Source organism: Labrus bergylta, chromosome 13 (genome assembly GCF_963930695.1).
Source record: "Labrus bergylta chromosome 13, fLabBer1.1, whole genome shotgun sequence".
NCBI classification, from domain to species: Eukaryota; Metazoa; Chordata; class Actinopteri; order Labriformes; family Labridae; genus Labrus; species Labrus bergylta.
In genome coordinates this window covers 19,414,719-19,432,024 of record NC_089207.1, presented here as the reverse complement: position 1 = coordinate 19,432,024, position 17,306 = coordinate 19,414,719, and the positions used below count along the sequence as shown (strand labels likewise).

Below are 17,306 nucleotides of genomic sequence, written 5' to 3'. Positions count from 1 at the left end.
CAACATCTCTATCAGATGGGGAGCCTTTGAGCTGAGAAGTGAAAATCAAACCTGGGCGATATGAGTCAGACTCGCTAGACTATGATCCCTTGGTGCAATAATGTGTGAAGACTTTGTATGTTAAATGTTCAATATGCTGAATTGTACTGCAATGTTTACATTAAAATATCTAAATAAATAAGAAAATGGACTAAACCTTTGTTGTTAGCCACGACAGTGAAGGATGATGATCCTCCACCTGAGCATCCATGGCCATTTTCTTCAGCCTCATGTTTGAAATGTGAATGTTTTCTCCCCGTGTAAAGCCTGGCTGACATTTTTCCATCAGCTCACCAGGTATTTCATGTTGTTCCTGTTATTGTTCCTTTTATTTCTGAGCTGCAAATCTGCAGCATGAGAGTTTAAATAAATCTAAATAAACATAATGCAGCAGAATGGACGCCCATGTATTCTCGACTGCACACACACAAAAAAAAAAAAGAGTTAGAAATTGGTTGGTAGAAAGTACTTTTAAATGAATAATTTTTGAAGACATTACTCCATTAACTCACTTAATTGAGCAGGAGTGTCTCTGAACAATGACAATGACATGCTAATTAGATGACATCATATTGTGTGCTCAATTAAAACTGGTCTTTTTGTCACCTTTCTTAAACCTCTCTTCATGTGTCACTGATTTACTGGACGACTGGTATGACACACACATAAACACACACATAAACACACAAACACACACACAGACAGACAGACACACACCCCTCTCCTTTTTTTTTTATCTTCTGTTGCTAGCTGAGCTGCAGCTAGCTCACAAGCCTGATCCATCACAGCTAGAAATACCTAAACGAAAGGAGCCTGTTCACAGCTTCTGAAACACCTCCGACCTGAAACATAAGCCTCCCCATGACACATGAATTCTCTTTGTGTGTTTTCCATTCCTCCCAATGTACCAGACACAGTAGGTGTGTGAGGGATAAAAGCTAAAGCTAGCCCCTAGCGAAGCCCTTCCTTTCAATGAAACGTCAGATCACAGGCAGCAGCAGCAGCAGCAGCAGCAGACAGACAGACAGGCTGGCAGCACAAAGAAGAAAATGTGACAATGAACCTTCAAACCTTCATGTTTCTACTCACCATATCCTGCTTAGACTCCGCACCGGGTCAGTGGGCACAGCGATTAGCTCTTGCTGTACACAATTTAAAGTATACGGCCTTAAAAATCTCCCCAGTCTTTCTCTTTCTCTCACACTCTCCACCCGGAATGCTGCCTGCAGGACAAGAATGGGATCGTCGTGCGCATGCGCAGTGGATCCAGGGATGATGTTGGCACTTGGAAAACTGTCGCATGGCAATGCCGGTGTGTGTCATAGGTGTGTTTACTCAGTGTTTAGCGACATCTACTGGGCATACGGGGTCTGTGTTTTAATAAAAACAAAAGTTATGGCATTAGAGAGCAACAGTCGTGTTTAAACAATGGCTGAAATCAAAACAACAGTGCTCACATGAAAAGCTTATGAGTGTTTTTCCTTTGCTCAACAGTTCACGTGTTTAGACTCTGAATATATTTTATCAATAATATTGCACATTTTATTATTTTAGTAATTTTCTCTTTAGTGTTTCTGTCTTATTGCTTTTCTTCCGCTTCTCATCTTCTGGTTTTCTTACAAAAGCAATCCTTTGGACAGGTATTAACTAAAACACTTAAACAATGCATCTGGTTTGTCTGCTGTAACTGTGATGTCCATGTCAAATAAAGTCTATAATTAAAAAAAAAAAAGGATTCATGTGTTGATGAAGGTGAGGAATTGAGGAGTTCAGAGTCTGGCCCGCACAGGAAATGATCGGTACTCGCAGTAAGACAATTTGAGAGGAGGGAGATGTTTATTTCATTAAAGATTTTAAAGAAAAGTGAAAATTGAAAGAATAAATTCAAAGTCAAAATATTGAGAATAAAGGCAACATGCGGATAATAAAGTAAAATGTAAGGTAATAGCCTCTCGTTGCAATTTTGCATACAGTATCTAAATTAGGTCTTTTTCATCAGCCAAACCAGCCTTCATCTCACAATAGAAATGTAAAGATGTTGCTTATTATGTTGACAATGGGTGCTTTATTCAAAATGGTTTTACAGGAAACTACAGTGAGCTAGATTGCAAAGGAACACGGGGCCTTTGAACGGCTTGAAAAACGGGGAATTCAGGCAATTTTTATTTTTAAGATTAATTTTTGGGCCATTGTGCCTTTATTGGAGAGATAGGACAGAGGATAGTCTGAAGTCAGGGAGAGAGAGAGGGGAATGACATGATGGAAACGAGCCACAGGTCAGATTCGAACATGGGACGCCCACTAACCACTGCACCCAAACTTCAGCCTACTTTCTGTATTTCTCTTTAGTTTCCAACCGACATGTTTGTGAACTTTATTTTGTTAAAATAGCGGGTGGAAAAATTAAATGAGAAAAGTGGAAACAAAAAAATATGGCTGTCACTTACAGCCTCCATTAGTAAGGATACTTTTCTTTCCCCCCCAATCATTAGCACAGACTAAAAGATTTTCTTTCTTTATATCCCTTCATCTTATTTACTGAGTTAACTCTTCATAGCCACCTTCTTGTCATTGTGTTTAATCTCATATTCCTACCTCTTAGTTCTCAGTTGTCTTATGTAGCATCACGGTCCCAGAGGAACACAAGTTCATCTCACTGCGTCCTCAGTGTATGTTTGAAATGAGAAGAGAACTTGACTTATTACATTAGAAATGTGCGCACACAAGATGGTAAAAGGGACTTGGGCTTTTATGACTACTTAAAAGTTCTTTTACACAGCAGGTCTCACCCTCACACCGTGATGGTAGAGGCTGCTGTGGAAAGAGTCCATTAGGAGAAACTAATCCCACTGATACGCTGCCGCAGAAATTCAGGGTTAAGTGTCTTGCCCATGGACACATCGGACCTGTGACTGCAGGAGCTGGGGATCGAACCCTTGACCTCCCGATTGATAGACGACCAACTTCGCCCACGGTGATCTATGTAATAAATCTTCAAGAAAATACCCCAAAAAGTTCTGACATCATTTATTTTTTTAAAGATATTTTACATTTTTCAAAATGAACCACAGTTTTAAGTAACTGTGGTTATGAAGCAAATAAAAAGTATGTTCCCCTGTGTGGTTCAGATACGAGCTTCATCCTAGGCTGAAATGCACACGTGGCATCGACTCAGACGTCTAGGCAAATCTGCCGTCCATGATCAAGCTCCTTGTGATCATTAATGCGCAGCTTCCTCGGCACACACTGATATAATACCCACAACATTGTTAGAGTCCTCTCCAAGAGCTTCTTTTTAAAATATAAAGGGTATTTCACGTACAGGGAGTTCGGACCACAGTTCAAAGTAATCATGCGACCCACATAAAAGATCACACATGATCCTGATAAGCGTGTGTGCTCTGTGACAGTCAGAGTGCCACACTACAGTCCACAAATACAAGTCTTTCACTCCTTCACTGCGTCCTCAGGAGGTTCCTCTCCCTCCGTGTCTGACGCCTCCTCTTTGTCACTGTCTGCCTCCTCCTCTTCCTCCTCCTCCTCTGAGGACTCTTCGTCATTCTCTGCAGTCGGCAGCTTAATGACAATCTCATCATCTGCATCGTCGTCGTCCACCACCATGGACTTCCTCCTCTCCAGGACGGACGGGGTACAGACTGGTGTGGTGTCCTGGAGTCCAGGAAAAAAAAAAAAGGAGTCAAACAGATTAATTTTTTTTTGTTCAACAATGTTCCCATGAATCTTTGCAGCTTAGAGGTAAGTATGTAGGTACATGGGTTTTATCACGCAGCCACCGAAAGACACACGCAATAAGCTTAATGCACCACGGTACTGTAGGCACAGTTATCTGACCACAGATCACTGAAACACCGGCGGTCATTTTCAGTCTGAGCCAAAGCTAATCATTATGATATTCAAGTTTCACTTACAGTACTACATGTCGACGCGTTCATCGAATCCGAGGACTTCTTCTTCGGAGGCACCTGGGCAGCCTGAAAAAATGTAAAAAAAACAGCACCAAATGACGACAACAGAAACAAGTGTAATTTGTAGACTGTAAATATTAATGGACAGTCTGAGCGACGCCACCCGTCTGTTCCTGCAGGGGGCGCTGGAGTCCCGTCAATAGCGGTCTCCATGCTGGAAATCCTGTCTCAGCTTAACTTTCAGTCAACCTAACGTCAGACTGAGAGCTGGAGCTGAGGCGGGTTTTAAGCCTCTTGACAAACAGTTACATTGCGCCCGCCTGTCAATCATGTCAGCTATCAAAAATCCCCCCTCATGCAGTGTGTGCCAATCGAATCATGAGCTAATCAGACCTAGTTGTTTTTTTTTTTAACCAAGCTGTAAACATGTAAACAGACACTCGATGAACTGCAGGACTTTGCACTTCTTCATCGGCTTCATTTTTCAACACCGGACGTTGCCGCTTGGTATAAATGACCCCTGGGTGCTGCACTTTTTCTCCAGGTGGCCGCTTTCTGCTGCAAACGCTGTCTACTCATTTATAACAATTGAAGAAAGAAAAAAAAAAAAGACACTGGCTCTCAAAAAAAAAACACCAAATGGACACGGGGCTGTAGGACAACAGCGAAATCTAGAGTAGAAATAAAAACTTTTGAAACATTAAGACTGGAATAAACACGCCAAAAGTAACCTTGCAATATACCTGATAAGAATCTGATTTCATACTTTTTTAATGTTTGACTGCAAAACGATAAACAAACCACTTTTTAAATGTTTGTTTTTGTTTATGAAGTTCACATTAATCAGTTTTAATGAAACCTTAAGGATGTTAGGAGGAAGCAAACACTGATTGGCTTTAAAAAAAAAAGTGCAGATGTGTGGTTTAATTTCGGTCCCAGGGGACAATATTGCCAACATCACAGAGGATTATTCTTCTGATTCAAGTAAATGTCTTAAAGATGAAGCATCCGTCAGAGAAAGACAAATACAGAGCTACTGGGTCAAACAATTAAAAACTTACAAATCCAGGGAAGTCGTACTCGATGCCGTGTGCTGCTAGTCGTTTGCGGAGCTTCGATTCTTTCTTCAGCAGTTTTTCTTTCATCTTCGTGATCTCCTCTTCTGATCGTTTCTTGTTGTAGCGATCCACCGCCGGATAGGAGGGCTTTTTGAATTCCACCTGGGAGCGATCGAACAGCTTCTCGTGCACTTTCTCCGGCGGCATAACGTGACCTGTGAAACAGAAAGAGGCAACATTTAACTTACTGGAGTTCACTTACAAAGTTAAATTATTTAAATCTAAAACTACATGAAGCCTAAAGGGATGAAAAAAATATTCTGTCAACACACCTCAACTATTCACCCAGTCAGTACATTCAGAAACATCACATTGTACAACTCCGAAGTCAAAATGCTGGGATGTTGTATAAAATGTAATGAAACCAGAATTTCATGTTTTCAAAACACTGAAACTCCATGTGGGACTTGGGTTGAGAACTTGAGTGTCACCGGTTCAAGTCCTTGTTCAGACAAAAGGTATTGAAACTAGTGTGGTTCCTGGAGAGGTGCCAGGTCCCTTCCTGAGTCCTGCTGAGGTGGCACTGAACCCCAATCTGCTGTGTTTGAGAAGCACGCCTCTCAATAACAGACTGCAAACTTAATATCCCCATTTAGAGTCTAAAGTACTTGTGATAAAATGACAAAAAAAGAAATACTCACACTTGATCAGTCTTTCTCCCATGAGGTAATTGTTCATGGTCTCCGCAACAATTTTGGCCACTTCATCGCAGTCAAACTCTACAAACGCGTAGCCTTTGCTTCCACCTGTCTAAGACGGAAATAGATGAACATCAAACATCTGAATATCAAAGTGTATCTGACTGTATGTTGTCATTATTTTCTCGTTTTTTTTTGTTGGCACATGGGTTTTATCGCTCTGCCAATGGTGAGCAGGTGATAAGCTTAACGTGCCGCAGTACTTTAGGCTCAGTTATCTGACCTCAGACCACTTTCAGACACCTGAGATCATTTTCAGTCCGAGCCCAAAATCAGCAAATAAATAAAAATAAAAAAAACAGCTCAAATGTTGATCGTGTTCATTCTTATCAAACTACAGAAGGTTTACAATCCTGAGGGGGAAAAAAAACAGAATGTGTAAAATTTTAAGTGTTTTACCTTTTTACTCCTGGACAGCCGAAGCCTCTGGACTTTCCCAAACTGTTCAAAGTAAGTTTTAAGCTGAGGTTCAAACAGTCCGAGCGGGAGGTGGCCCACGTAAATCACTCCTGGAGTCAAACTGATCCCCTGTGAAAAACACATTTCAAAAAAAGGTTACAAAAGAGAATAAATCACAATATCAGCACTTCAGGTTACTGGCTAATTTTTATCTTTCAATATGTGCTGAGATAACTAGGTTTAACATTTATTTTTTTATACATTTCATTAATAAATGGTTAATTTCTAAGTCAAAATGTGTGTTTCATGGAATTATTGATATTCTGTCCAACTTCAGTAAAACACAATTAATGTGTTTGTATGTCTATTAATAATCTATAAATCATGAACCTATAAACAGGTGTGTCATCGTTGTATAATTGGAAAGTTGAACTAATTTGTTTATATTTTATTGTTTTATTAATATTCAGTAAACTGTTTCCTCAATGGTCGCCAGGTGCTTTGGCACGTCGCCACGTGACAAAATGTGACGACACTGTTTCCTTTCACCATCGCAATATAAATTCTCATCATCAAATCATCGCTCTACTAGTCTGAATTATACATAAATACTTATATTAAAAAGGTTGCTTCGGATGGTATATAAATAAATATATTTATGATCGCTTGATCAGTTAGCAGCTGGGTTTACGTCAACGTTGGGTCACAGATTCTAAAGGGTAACGAAACAAGGTGTAACACCATTTACATTTACATTACATTTTTTTTAGAAAGGTATTTTATAAATGTCGCAATAGTAGAATCCGTCAAAAAATAAATATATCAAGGCCGAGATTGAACCTTACCTTGCGTGATTTGTTCTTCTTCGCTTCTTGAACCTTCTTCTTGAACTCAGACTCTTGTTTTGGGTTCAAAGCTAGCAGCTCCTTGGCCGGCTTAGGAGCTGATTCCGCTTTAGTCTCAGTCATTTCGATTAATTAATCAGGGAAGACATAAACCGTTCAATGAAAATAACACCGTCCACCAACTCTGCACAAACCACGTTTGTGTCTTCTTCCTCCTGCGGCTGCCCATGTGGTGACAACCAACGAAGAGCGGGAGGAAGGTTTGCTGGAGTGCTATTTACATGCGCCGAACACAGCGCCAGCCACAGGCCAGGAAGACTCATTGCACTTTCACAAAAAAACATGAAAGTTGGTAAGTTTCTGCCACTTGAAAAATAGTCTTTACACAGGTGTGTCGCATTTTAAATTTCTTGCATTTAAAATTTCATTTCCTAATAATGATGGTTTATTGTCTCCTAATTAAACTATTTTTAAAGTATTATTCTCTGGATTTATATATATTTGCATGTTTTATTTGCACACTACAAAAATCATGTTTATATAGCCTAGTGTTTTGTAATATACAGCATGTATGCTTTAAATGTACTTCCTTCAAATTACAAATGTTTTCTTTGTTTCATCAGGTTAATACTTTTTGTTGTTGTTGTTGTTTTTAATTGATATGAATTTTAATAGTACCTTAATATTTTTTTTAAATGTCTCCTTCTTAGATAGGTCTGTTTTATGTTTTCTTATCATTGCAAGGTTAAAAAAATCTTGAAATGGGATTATTAACAGAAACAATAATACATAGTTACTAAAGAAATCTGATTCTGATACACACCTGAATATAGGAGATTAAACTAAAGGAGATCTATTGCTCTTACTGTATTTAAAAATAATTGTAAAAAAAAAAAAAAGATGGAAAGGGAAGGAGGAGCAGAGGAGGAGGTGGAGAGGATCAAAACAAGGGGGTGGAGTGTTTAGCAGTACAATAATGAGGAGAGACAGTGAGTAGGTACAGATCAGACAAACACACAGAGAGTGCAAACAGTGGCTCTGAATTCATGACATGGAAACCAAAATCATCTACTTCACGGTGAACGGAAAACCGGAGCAAGCCGAGTTCCCGGTGGATTGTCCTGCACAGGATGTCAAAGGTACGAGCACAAACAAAACCTTATTTCAATTTATTTAGAACATAACATGGAAAGTGTGCTGTGTCTGTGCAATTCATGTTTTTCCAGGATCAATTTCTTCACCTGTCTAAGAATGAGTTCATCTTAATTGACCTTTGCCACACTCCTTTAATCTTTTCCATCATTCAAAAATTCTGAAAGAGCTTAACTATACTTCCAAAATAAGATTGACACTTGTAGATCTTGAGTAGCATTAAGAATTAAAATGCATCAATCAGTCATTGCACAAGCTGCTGTATGAGTGTTTCAGAGCCTGCAGATACAGACGGAGGTACAGCTGCCACTGACAGATCCTTAACTTGGTGTCAGTATGGTCAGGAAGGCAGCAGAAAACACCTCACTGCGAATCTCTAATACCATGTAAATAAAATTATTCAGCAGCAGGTTTGTTATCAGCAGTTAGTTCCCAAGCTGATTTGATTTTTTTTTTCCTTCCTCTGCTGTGTGCATGCTCTGTGGCTCATTCAGCAATGTTCATCCTTTATTTTTTGGTCCTTGTTGCCTTCATTGGATAGGACAGCTAAAGTGACTGGAAATTTGAGAGTAGGGGATGACATGCAGCAACGGGCCGAGGTCCGATAGGCTATCGCCGCTCCCCATCCTTTATTATCTATGTAGAAGTTCATTCATACATTTTAGAAATTAAAAAACAATCCCCGAAATGGACAGATTTTGCTCTTCTGTATTGCGTTCATGTAGGTTTTCTTGCTCTATTTGTTTAGGGATTTTGATTTTGAACAACAAAGAAACCCCAAACTTGTTGCCTTCACTGTTTTGATTCTACAATAATGATATGATTCATCTATGAGGCTTTAAAAAAGATTTATTAGGAAATCATAGGAATTGGTCACATCTTAAGAACCATTAATTGGTGGCACATGTTTGGATGAAAATATGAAAGTTGATCTGGTAGCTGGAGAGGTAGCAAGGTCACCTCCCGAGTACTGCCCAGGTTCCCTTGAGCAAGGCACCAAACCCCCAGCAGCTCTGGCGTGCTCCCCGCGTAGCAGTGTGTAGCAGCCCCGCTCCATATATCTCTCCACTAATGCATGTCCACAGGTCCTGTTTGTGCATGTGTGTGATTCTGACCTGTGTGTGTGAGAAGCATGTCTCAATAACAGAGTGTAAAACTAGAATTTCCCTCGGGGATTAATAAAGTATGTCAAATAAAACAAATAAAAAAAGGAAAAGGTGATACCTCAAAGCTGTCTCAAAACGTCGAACTCATAGAAAGCTCACCAGCTCTTTACAGAGCTTTCCACTGCACCTGAAGAGGAGCACCCGATGGGCTCAGTATTTTCTCACAGAGTCTAAAATGAACAATTAGACTTTCTTTCCAGATCTGTTCCGAGCTGCAGCCGAGGCCGGACCCCACGACATCCTGAAGCTGTACAACCCCAAAGGCAGCATCATCAACATCTCCCAGAACCTGGAGCCCAACACCTCCAGCTCATGCTACAAGCTGGAGGTGGTGGCTGCAGACTGCAACAGTGAGCCGTTAGGTATCTTCAACTTATTTTTACAAGAAACATCCCTTTGACATGGTTTATTGAAAACGCGCTCACTTCTCCCTCTTTTCTGCTCGTTTCAGGGGTGGAGCTTGCTGGTGCGCTCGGATTTGACCTCTCAGCCATGGAGAAAAGGTAAGTAAGGCTGGAAATAAGAGAACAAGGATGAGCCAACTTGGAACTTTGCACAACCTCATTGATGCTGTGTGATGTCAGGCTGCAGGGCCTGGAGAAGAAGATCCTGATCGAGGCCGGTGAGACTCCTGCAGTCGTGTATGAGATGAAGAAACAGGTGGATTCATTCAGGGAGAAACTAGAGGTACCGGGTTTTTAAGCCTTCAAAGTGTAATTTAATTTATTTGATAACACAGTGGGGTGTATGTTAATTCTTATTCTTTACAGATGAATGACCTGAGCTAACTAAAAAAAAGAAGTAGAACGCAATGAGAAAATCTCCGTCACACTAGAACACTTTATTTACACGGTTAAGTCAAGATCAAAATAAAACTGTCTGTGAGCACACTCGGCCATTACATCCATAAATGAAAGCTGAAACTACCGTGCAAAGTCTAGTTGAATAATGATGAAACTTTGAATAGGAGACAAAACAATTTCTAAAACAAAAACAGGTCAGTCTGAGTTTTGGTACACATCGTGAAAATAAATGTACATATTTGGAGCATATGGGGCGGCTGTGGCTCAGTTGGTAGAGTCGGTCATCTCTCAACCGGGAAGTCGAGGGTTCGATCCCCAGCCGATGTCCGATGTGTCCTTGGACGAGACACTTAACCCCGAATTGAGGCGGTGGCATATGAATGTGTGTGAATGGGATTAGTTACTTCTGATGGTCACTTTAGCAGCCTCATCAGTGTGTGAATGTGTAGGTGTGACCTGAAGTGTAAAAAAAAACAGCTTTGAGTAGTCAGGAGACAAGAAAAGAAATATACAAGCTCAAGTCCATTTACCATCTGAACAATTAGAGTGCAAAAAAGAGAAAAAGAGGGGAGCAAAAAGAAAAAGAAGCCAATCCAACAAACTGCTTCTGACACAGTAGTATTTTATGGAGATAAGATGATGATCCAAGTTATCCTCTCTGGGTTTTTTTTTTTTTTTTTTTTTTCAGAGTGTGGAGCACCTGAGCTGGCTGGGACTGTTTAAAGACCTTTCAGAGGGAACGCACAAACCCTCCCCGTTCTACCACAAGAGATCTCTGCATAAAACCAGGAAAGAGTGTGAGCATGTCCGGGAAAAGTTTCTTCAAATGAGGCAAGTTCACATGCAGAACCCCCCAGAAAGAAGTCATTGATATAGTCTGATTAGATTTCTGAATATCAAGTAATGATTCCTGCTCGTTGTTGTTGCAGCTCCCTGGAGGTATCCGAGGAAGTGAGGCAGTATTTAAAGACTCCAACCTTTGACAACTGGTAAGTTTAGTAAGTATAAACCTGATGCATTGATGTCACCTGCAGCACAAGGAGTCTTTTCACCTGCGTGATCACTAACAAACAACCAGTGCACCTGTTTTTCTTGCTGACAGTCGGCTAATGACGGTCGTGCCCAACAAGCACCTCTAATGCTGTTCTGAAGAGGATGTGTGCCGTCAGCCTTTTCTTCTGATCGAGACACTCATTTCAATATGAAAGGTCTCCAGAGGGCTCACTAATCAAAAGAAGGTCTTCATAAAAGGCTTAATCAACACACCATGTTTGAAGGGGGCCTCATGGAGACTAAGTGATGCTGCTTTTCTGTGCGGCTTGGCCATCTATTCATTTGTCCGAAAAGCTTTTAAAGTGAACCCGGCACGACGAAGAATGATGGACCGAGACAGGCAGAAGGTTACACAACAATAACAGAAGCTTGGAGCTTCACTAAATCGTTGTGAAGATTCTCGTGAAACCCTGATGAAATTTGCTTCCTGCTAGAGATTTTTTTATAAGACAGGGTTGGCATCCTTTTGGCATCATCGGCCGCTCTGGTGATAGACGATAAGAGATAGACTCAATAAAACACGAGCGTAGTCTCATTGATGTCACCCATTTGTTTCTGAAGAGGTGTTATGAAACGCCATATTGGAAAAGCTCTCCTTAAATTTCAGTCAGTCTATAGACAAAGAGGTGGAGCTGAGGCAGGTCTCTAGCCTTCTAGGCAACAGGGCTTTTCAAAGGGCTTGAACCTCAGAAGGGGGGGTCAGGGGTCATATCAAGGCAACTTTTGGATAATCAACCTCTATTTTGATGCTATTTTATGCACCTTATTTACACTGAAATGACAAATCTGCTGTTGCTAAATGTTGTGTGTGTTTCTAGGCAGTGGGAGGATGCAGAGATCATGGTGCTCCTGCAGGTCATGTACACAGATTTAGATTTCATAGCCACGTTCAACATCGAGCCCGAAGTGCTGCAACAGTTCCTGTTCGAAGTTTATCGACGATACAACAACATCCCTTTCCACAACTTCAAGCACTGCTTCTGTGTAACCCAGATGGTGAGTGTGTGTGTGTGTGTGTGTGTATGTGTGTGTGTGTGTGTGTGTGTGTTTGTGCATTACCCTATTTTTATTCATTTTTTTCTGTTCTTTTCTATTTTGAATTGTTGTCTGTTGTTGTTCTTTTAAGACCCCCTTGAAAACGAGATAGTACATCTCAAGGGGCTTATATAAAAATACAAATACAAATACAAAAACTGTGTGTGTGTGTGTGTGTGTGTGTGTGTGTGTGTGTGTGTGTGTGTAAAGGCAAAGTTTAATGGGGATAAATCAAGGAGGGACAAGCCGTCAAAACCTGCAATAACGCCTTGATGGCTAACAGGTGAAGGACTTTTGGCCCTCAGGGATAAGAGGTGACTCCAATCAGTGGACAGCTCTGCAAGTGAACACATCTGTGACCCCCCCCCCCCCCCACACACACTCTTTATTGTGCCATTTATGATGACATGAAGGGTGTACGTTGTAGTCAACTCTCCTCTATTAATGTGCTTCAGAGGAAGAACCTTTTTCGTTGCACAGAAAAGACAGAATACACTATTTAAGACTGAGCTGTGAAAGGAGCATGCAACTTTGTAATGACTTGTTATGAATTGTTGGACCACCTCAACTGTACTTCTCGTGTCTCGTAAAACCGACCAGTAACCCATCTGGTCCACCAGGTGTCTGCTTCTATCAAAGAAAACGAGAATGCGCTGGTCCTGCTCAGTCTGGTCTCTGTTTCCTCTCCTCTGATCAGATGTATGGTTTGATCTGGCTGACTGACCTGAGGAGCGAGATGGACAGCATCGACCTACTCATCATGTTGACCTCTGCCGTCTGCCACGACCTTGACCACACAGGATACAACAACGCCTATCAGGTAAAGACCATCTCTGTGATTTTGCAGACTGCGTTTCCTTGCCGAGCCATGACACAGACGGTGGATTTGATCCTAATTAAGCAGTGTTATTAGAAGATGCACACTTGATATCAGACTGCTGATTCATCAAACCAGCTAACAGGCCGATCACACTCAACATAAACACTGATTTCAGCGAATTAAAGCGAACGTATCAGAACTTTGAATATCACTCTGCTGCAGTTTATAGGCTTCATTTTAAAACGCTGAATTACTGAGGTGCTTCAACATTACTTCTGTCAATCAACTGGATAAAGCACCAATGCATCTTCAGAAATCCGTTTCCATGACCTGTGTTAAAGATAAATCACTCACTCTCAACATTTTTGTGCCGCATCTCATCAAGACAATCAGTGAAGGTCTGCAGCATGACCCCTCTCCATCTCATTCACCTGGTAAAAAAAAAAACCTGTTTCCCTTCCTGGTGCCATGACCTCCCAGTGACACGCCTGCCATATTTGAATGGTTCCGCTCAGGCTGAGTGCTTGGCAAGGTGCCCACTGCCTCCTGGTGTTCAAAAAGAAATGCAAAATAACACAAAACAAAGAACAAAATAGCTCCTTCACTCTGTGTGTGTTTTGCTGTTGGACCATCTTTCAGATAAATGCTCGGACCGAACTCGCTCTCCGCTACAACGACATCTCTCCCCTGGAGAACCACCACTGTGCTGTGGCGTTTGAGATACTGGAGAAGGTAAGGGTGGAAACGTTTAGTCCAAGCTGCAGTCATACGTATATATTTAAAGTTTAGGGATTTGAACTGAACATGGACATGAATAGATCAAGCTCAGTAAGATGCAGACGGTCAAGTATTACACAAACATCTTTTTTTTTCTGTTTTATAGTCAGAGAGCAACATCTTCAGAAACGTCTCCATGGATCAATACAAGCGGATAAGAGAAGGCATCATCAAGTGAGAACTTCTTTGAAATTCTCTGAGCATGCTCATTTTCTCATTATACGTCACCAAAGCCTATTAAATAAGGATTTTTTTGTTACTGTTGTATTTGCAGATGCATTCTGGCCACTGACATGACGAGACACAACGAGATCCTCAACAAGTTCAAGTCCATCCTGCCAGTTTTTGACTTCACTAACAAGGACCACAGAGACGTGGTAGGAGCAGACATGTAACGATAATAAACTGTAAACCTAACGTTTACGACGTGTCTTTGTCCCACCTGGCTAAAAGTGACAGTTGCTGAACTTGTTGTTTCCCTTGTGGCTGTGTCCATCTGTTTTCTTTTCCTGTTACGTATGCAGCTGATGATGATCCTGATCAAAGTCAGCGACATATCCAATGAGGCGCGGCCTATGGAGGTGGCTGAGCCCTGGCTGGACTGTCTCCTGCAGGAATTCTACAACCAGGTAACTATAAATCCTACCGTTTTTGTATTTTCTATTTATGTGGGAAAATCTGATTTTAATTAAATATAATCAAAGCTCCACTGATGCACCGTGGGAGGCAAGAAGAAGTCATTGTCCATGCAAGTTCTGTTTTTCTAAATATATATTTTCCAAAAGCAAGCAAGCAAAAAAAAAGAAAAGAAAACAGTGTAGGTCCACCAGGTGCATGCTGGTCCTTTTACTTGCCTACCTAGCTCAGGTGCAATAACAAAGGAAAACAAGCTAACTTTGCAAAAAATAAACTAAATATACTAAACAATTTGCAAAAGAAGATATCAAAAATCTCAATTTATAAACAAACAAACACCTAGAATCATCAAATAAAGCGAAATTACTTATTAGAGTCTTCAACTTGTGGAACAGCCGACCAGAGGGGATCAGACCTGCAGAATCAGTCCCATGTTTTATTTCTCTACTTAAGACAGGCTGACAAACTTTAAACCACAAGTGGCTCAAAATGTGCACATTTTGCAATGACAGTAGGAAACCTCCCTGAGGGGGTCCCATCTGACAGCACTCGACGCGTTGCTAAGCATCTCATGCATTATTCCTGTGAAAACCAAAGTTTGTCAATGAAAGTCTCTGAAGGGAAAATGAAGAGGAAGTATCTTACTGGAGGTGAAAAAAAAAACAAAGGAAGAGGAGTAAGCGGCAGGACACTAAAAGACATGATGGGCATGAACGCTGGTTAGAGGGGCCCCAGATACATTTTGGACGAGGGCCCCAACAGACTCCAGAATCACCACTGGTAAACTAAATACATAACCACATACTTTCAATAAATAAATAGCTGTGACGGCGTGCTCGACACAAACACTCCTTCAAAGCAAACTTGAACACAAAAACAACATCAAGGCAAAAAAAGATGTCAGCACTCACAATGCAGTTTGAAACTTCCAATAATAAAGATAAACAGCAGCTGAATGAAACTGACATGTTTGTGTTTTGTGTTTCAATATCAACTTTAGGAATAAAACGGGATGTCAAAATGACATTTCTCTTTTGTTGGACTGATTCAAAACACTTGGTGAATCTACGTCTAAACTGTATACACTATGAATAACTGTAGTAACTTTCTCCAGCTGTGTCTTCTTTCTCCCCTCAGAGTGACATGGAGAAGCTGGAGGGTCTCCCAGTCACCCCCTTCATGGATCGGGACAAAGTGACCAAACCTTCATCTCAAACAGGCTTCATCAGATTTGTGCTGCTGCCTCTCTTCATCGAGCTGGCAAACCTCTTCCCCTGCCTCGAGGTACAAGGCACTCTGGGAAATGTAGGAAAACTCACAGAATAAAAAGTGTTGCAGGGCAGAGGGAAAGTTTGCTCACGTTGGGTGCATTTATTTTATTTTTTTTCTGCAGCAACACATCATCAACCCGGTGAGGAAGGCTCTGGATTACTACACAGAGATGGAGAAAGCCCTGGAGAGAGAGAAACAGAACCGCGCTCAGAGCGAGAATACAGCCAAGAGTAAGGAGACGTCTGTGGGCTCACAGAGCAGAGCCAACAGCCTGACTGATGATCGACCTGAGGCCTCCAAAGCAGACACACTGTGAACAGATATAGTTTAAATAGTAAGAACTGAGCTGGGCACCATTATACAGCGATTACTATTTTAAAGTTTTGATTTATTGGCGTATTTGAACCACATAAATCTGTACTTTAAGGAGTATATTTAATATGATCACTGCTGTCTCAGTTGGATTTGTGCACGCAGTAACAAATGAATAAAACAAGATAATAAAAACAAAAAAAGACAAAAGCAACAGTGTCTGAAAAAGAGTAGGAAGAAGTTAAACTTATATACCCCTCTCTCACATTTCTTCTATTAGTTCATAAATGATTCCGACAAATGCATTATTTACAGTATCAACAAACGTATCCTCAGTTTGTTTGCACCTAAAATAAATAAATAAATAACAATCCCATAGGACTACAACTAAAACAACTTTTCCTCTTGAAAAAATCGTTTTTTGAATTGATTAATATTTGTGTTTTGTTTCAGCTCCTCACCTCGTACCCTGACATACTCAGACTCTTCTTAGTTATACGAGCACATTGTTGTCGTTTTTTAAATTAAATTTGCGTCTTATATCAGGACCCCCCCTCTCTGTCAAAAAATATTCTTTATGAATGTCGCCTGTAACTGAATTATTTCTTGCTTTAAACAAGATTATTGCAATTTTCAATTTGACCAGATCGATACATTTCAGAGCATGTGACTTTAAAAACAGTGTGTTAGTGTGTTCCCTAAACCCCACACTGTGTACTATCCTGATCGCTCTCTTTTGAAGTATGCATAATGATTGTAAGATGATGACGTGTTAATAATTGTAATGTGAGGAGAGATGAAACCTAACTTGAACTTTATGACTCATTTGATACACAAATACCATCAATAAGTGCTTTTGAAATTTAACAATCTTGTACGGCAGATACAATCATTTCTGATAAATGTTTCATTTGTGGATGTGAAGTTTTGCACAAATTTGTCGATATAATGTTTCAACGTCTTGCTGGATTTAATTATTTGAATTTGTCAGTTCTGTGAGTGCTGGAGTTGTTTTGTTAAAATCAAATTATTGTTTGATTGCAATCTTAAACGCATGAATCACCTTCCATGAATCGTTTGCTGCTTTTTGCTATAGTATGTAAAATGTAGTATTAGAAACCACATTTTAAAGTTGTATTTTAGGATTGACAGTGTTCCGTGTCAACAGGTGTAGGATGGACTTCTAGCCTGTAGGTGTCACTATAGGACCTGTAACGGTGGTTACGTGTGCCTTTCATTACTGTCAATATCAGTG

At 40.5% G+C, this 17,306-nt stretch overlaps 3 protein-coding genes and 2 non-coding genes across 6 annotated transcripts in view; 1 reads left to right on the top strand and 4 right to left on the bottom strand.

Annotated features, from left to right (window-relative positions):
• Positions 1 to 1,287, bottom strand: part of clasp1a (cytoplasmic linker associated protein 1a) — an 83,647-nt gene extending 82,360 nt beyond the window's left edge. Inside the window, exon 1 of the mRNA XM_065961818.1 lies at positions 1,129 to 1,287. The gene's annotated coding sequence lies outside the window, so the exon portion shown is untranslated. The remainder of the gene's footprint in view (positions 1 to 1,128) is intronic.
• A 1,764-nt stretch (positions 1,288 to 3,051) lies between these two features.
• On the bottom strand, positions 3,052 to 7,257 carry nifk (nucleolar protein interacting with the FHA domain of MKI67). The gene is made up of 6 exons (XM_020633213.3): positions 7,026 to 7,257; positions 6,181 to 6,309; positions 5,725 to 5,833; positions 5,027 to 5,238; positions 3,969 to 4,031; positions 3,052 to 3,708 (listed from the first exon to the last, which is right to left on the bottom strand). Exons 1-6 carry the CDS (start codon positions 7,146 to 7,148, stop codon positions 3,487 to 3,489), a joined length of 858 nt encoding a protein of 285 aa, XP_020488869.2. The 5' UTR covers positions 7,149 to 7,257; the 3' UTR covers positions 3,052 to 3,486.
• On the bottom strand, positions 3,800 to 3,930 carry LOC114920277 (small nucleolar RNA ACA64). Its single transcript, XR_003806620.1, has one exon. It is a non-coding gene; the product is annotated as a small nucleolar RNA ACA64 (small nucleolar RNA).
• Positions 5,915 to 6,045, bottom strand: LOC114920276 (small nucleolar RNA ACA64). Its single transcript, XR_003808586.2, has one exon. It is a non-coding gene; the product is annotated as a small nucleolar RNA ACA64 (small nucleolar RNA).
• A 676-nt stretch (positions 7,258 to 7,933) lies between the features above and the next one.
• Positions 7,934 to 17,118, top strand: si:dkey-219c10.4 (high affinity cGMP-specific 3',5'-cyclic phosphodiesterase 9A). 2 transcript variants are annotated; one of them, XR_010667682.1, is made up of 14 exons: positions 7,934 to 8,164; positions 9,544 to 9,705; positions 9,795 to 9,846; positions 9,928 to 10,030; positions 10,835 to 10,977; positions 11,076 to 11,135; positions 12,018 to 12,195; positions 12,932 to 13,054; positions 13,694 to 13,786; positions 13,938 to 14,005; positions 14,106 to 14,208; positions 14,356 to 14,460; positions 15,582 to 15,751; positions 15,861 to 15,999. XR_010667682.1 is itself a non-coding variant. In XM_065962612.1 (14 exons), exons 1-14 carry the CDS (start codon positions 8,077 to 8,079, stop codon positions 16,053 to 16,055), a joined length of 1,620 nt encoding a protein of 539 aa, XP_065818684.1. In that variant the 5' UTR covers positions 7,943 to 8,076; the 3' UTR covers positions 16,056 to 17,118. The 2 variants fall into 2 exon arrangements, 1 of the variants encoding a protein (XP_065818684.1); XM_065962612.1 differs by having other exon boundaries at positions 7,943 to 8,164; positions 15,605 to 15,751; positions 15,861 to 17,118.
• The last annotated feature ends 188 nt before the right edge of the window (positions 17,119 to 17,306 follow it).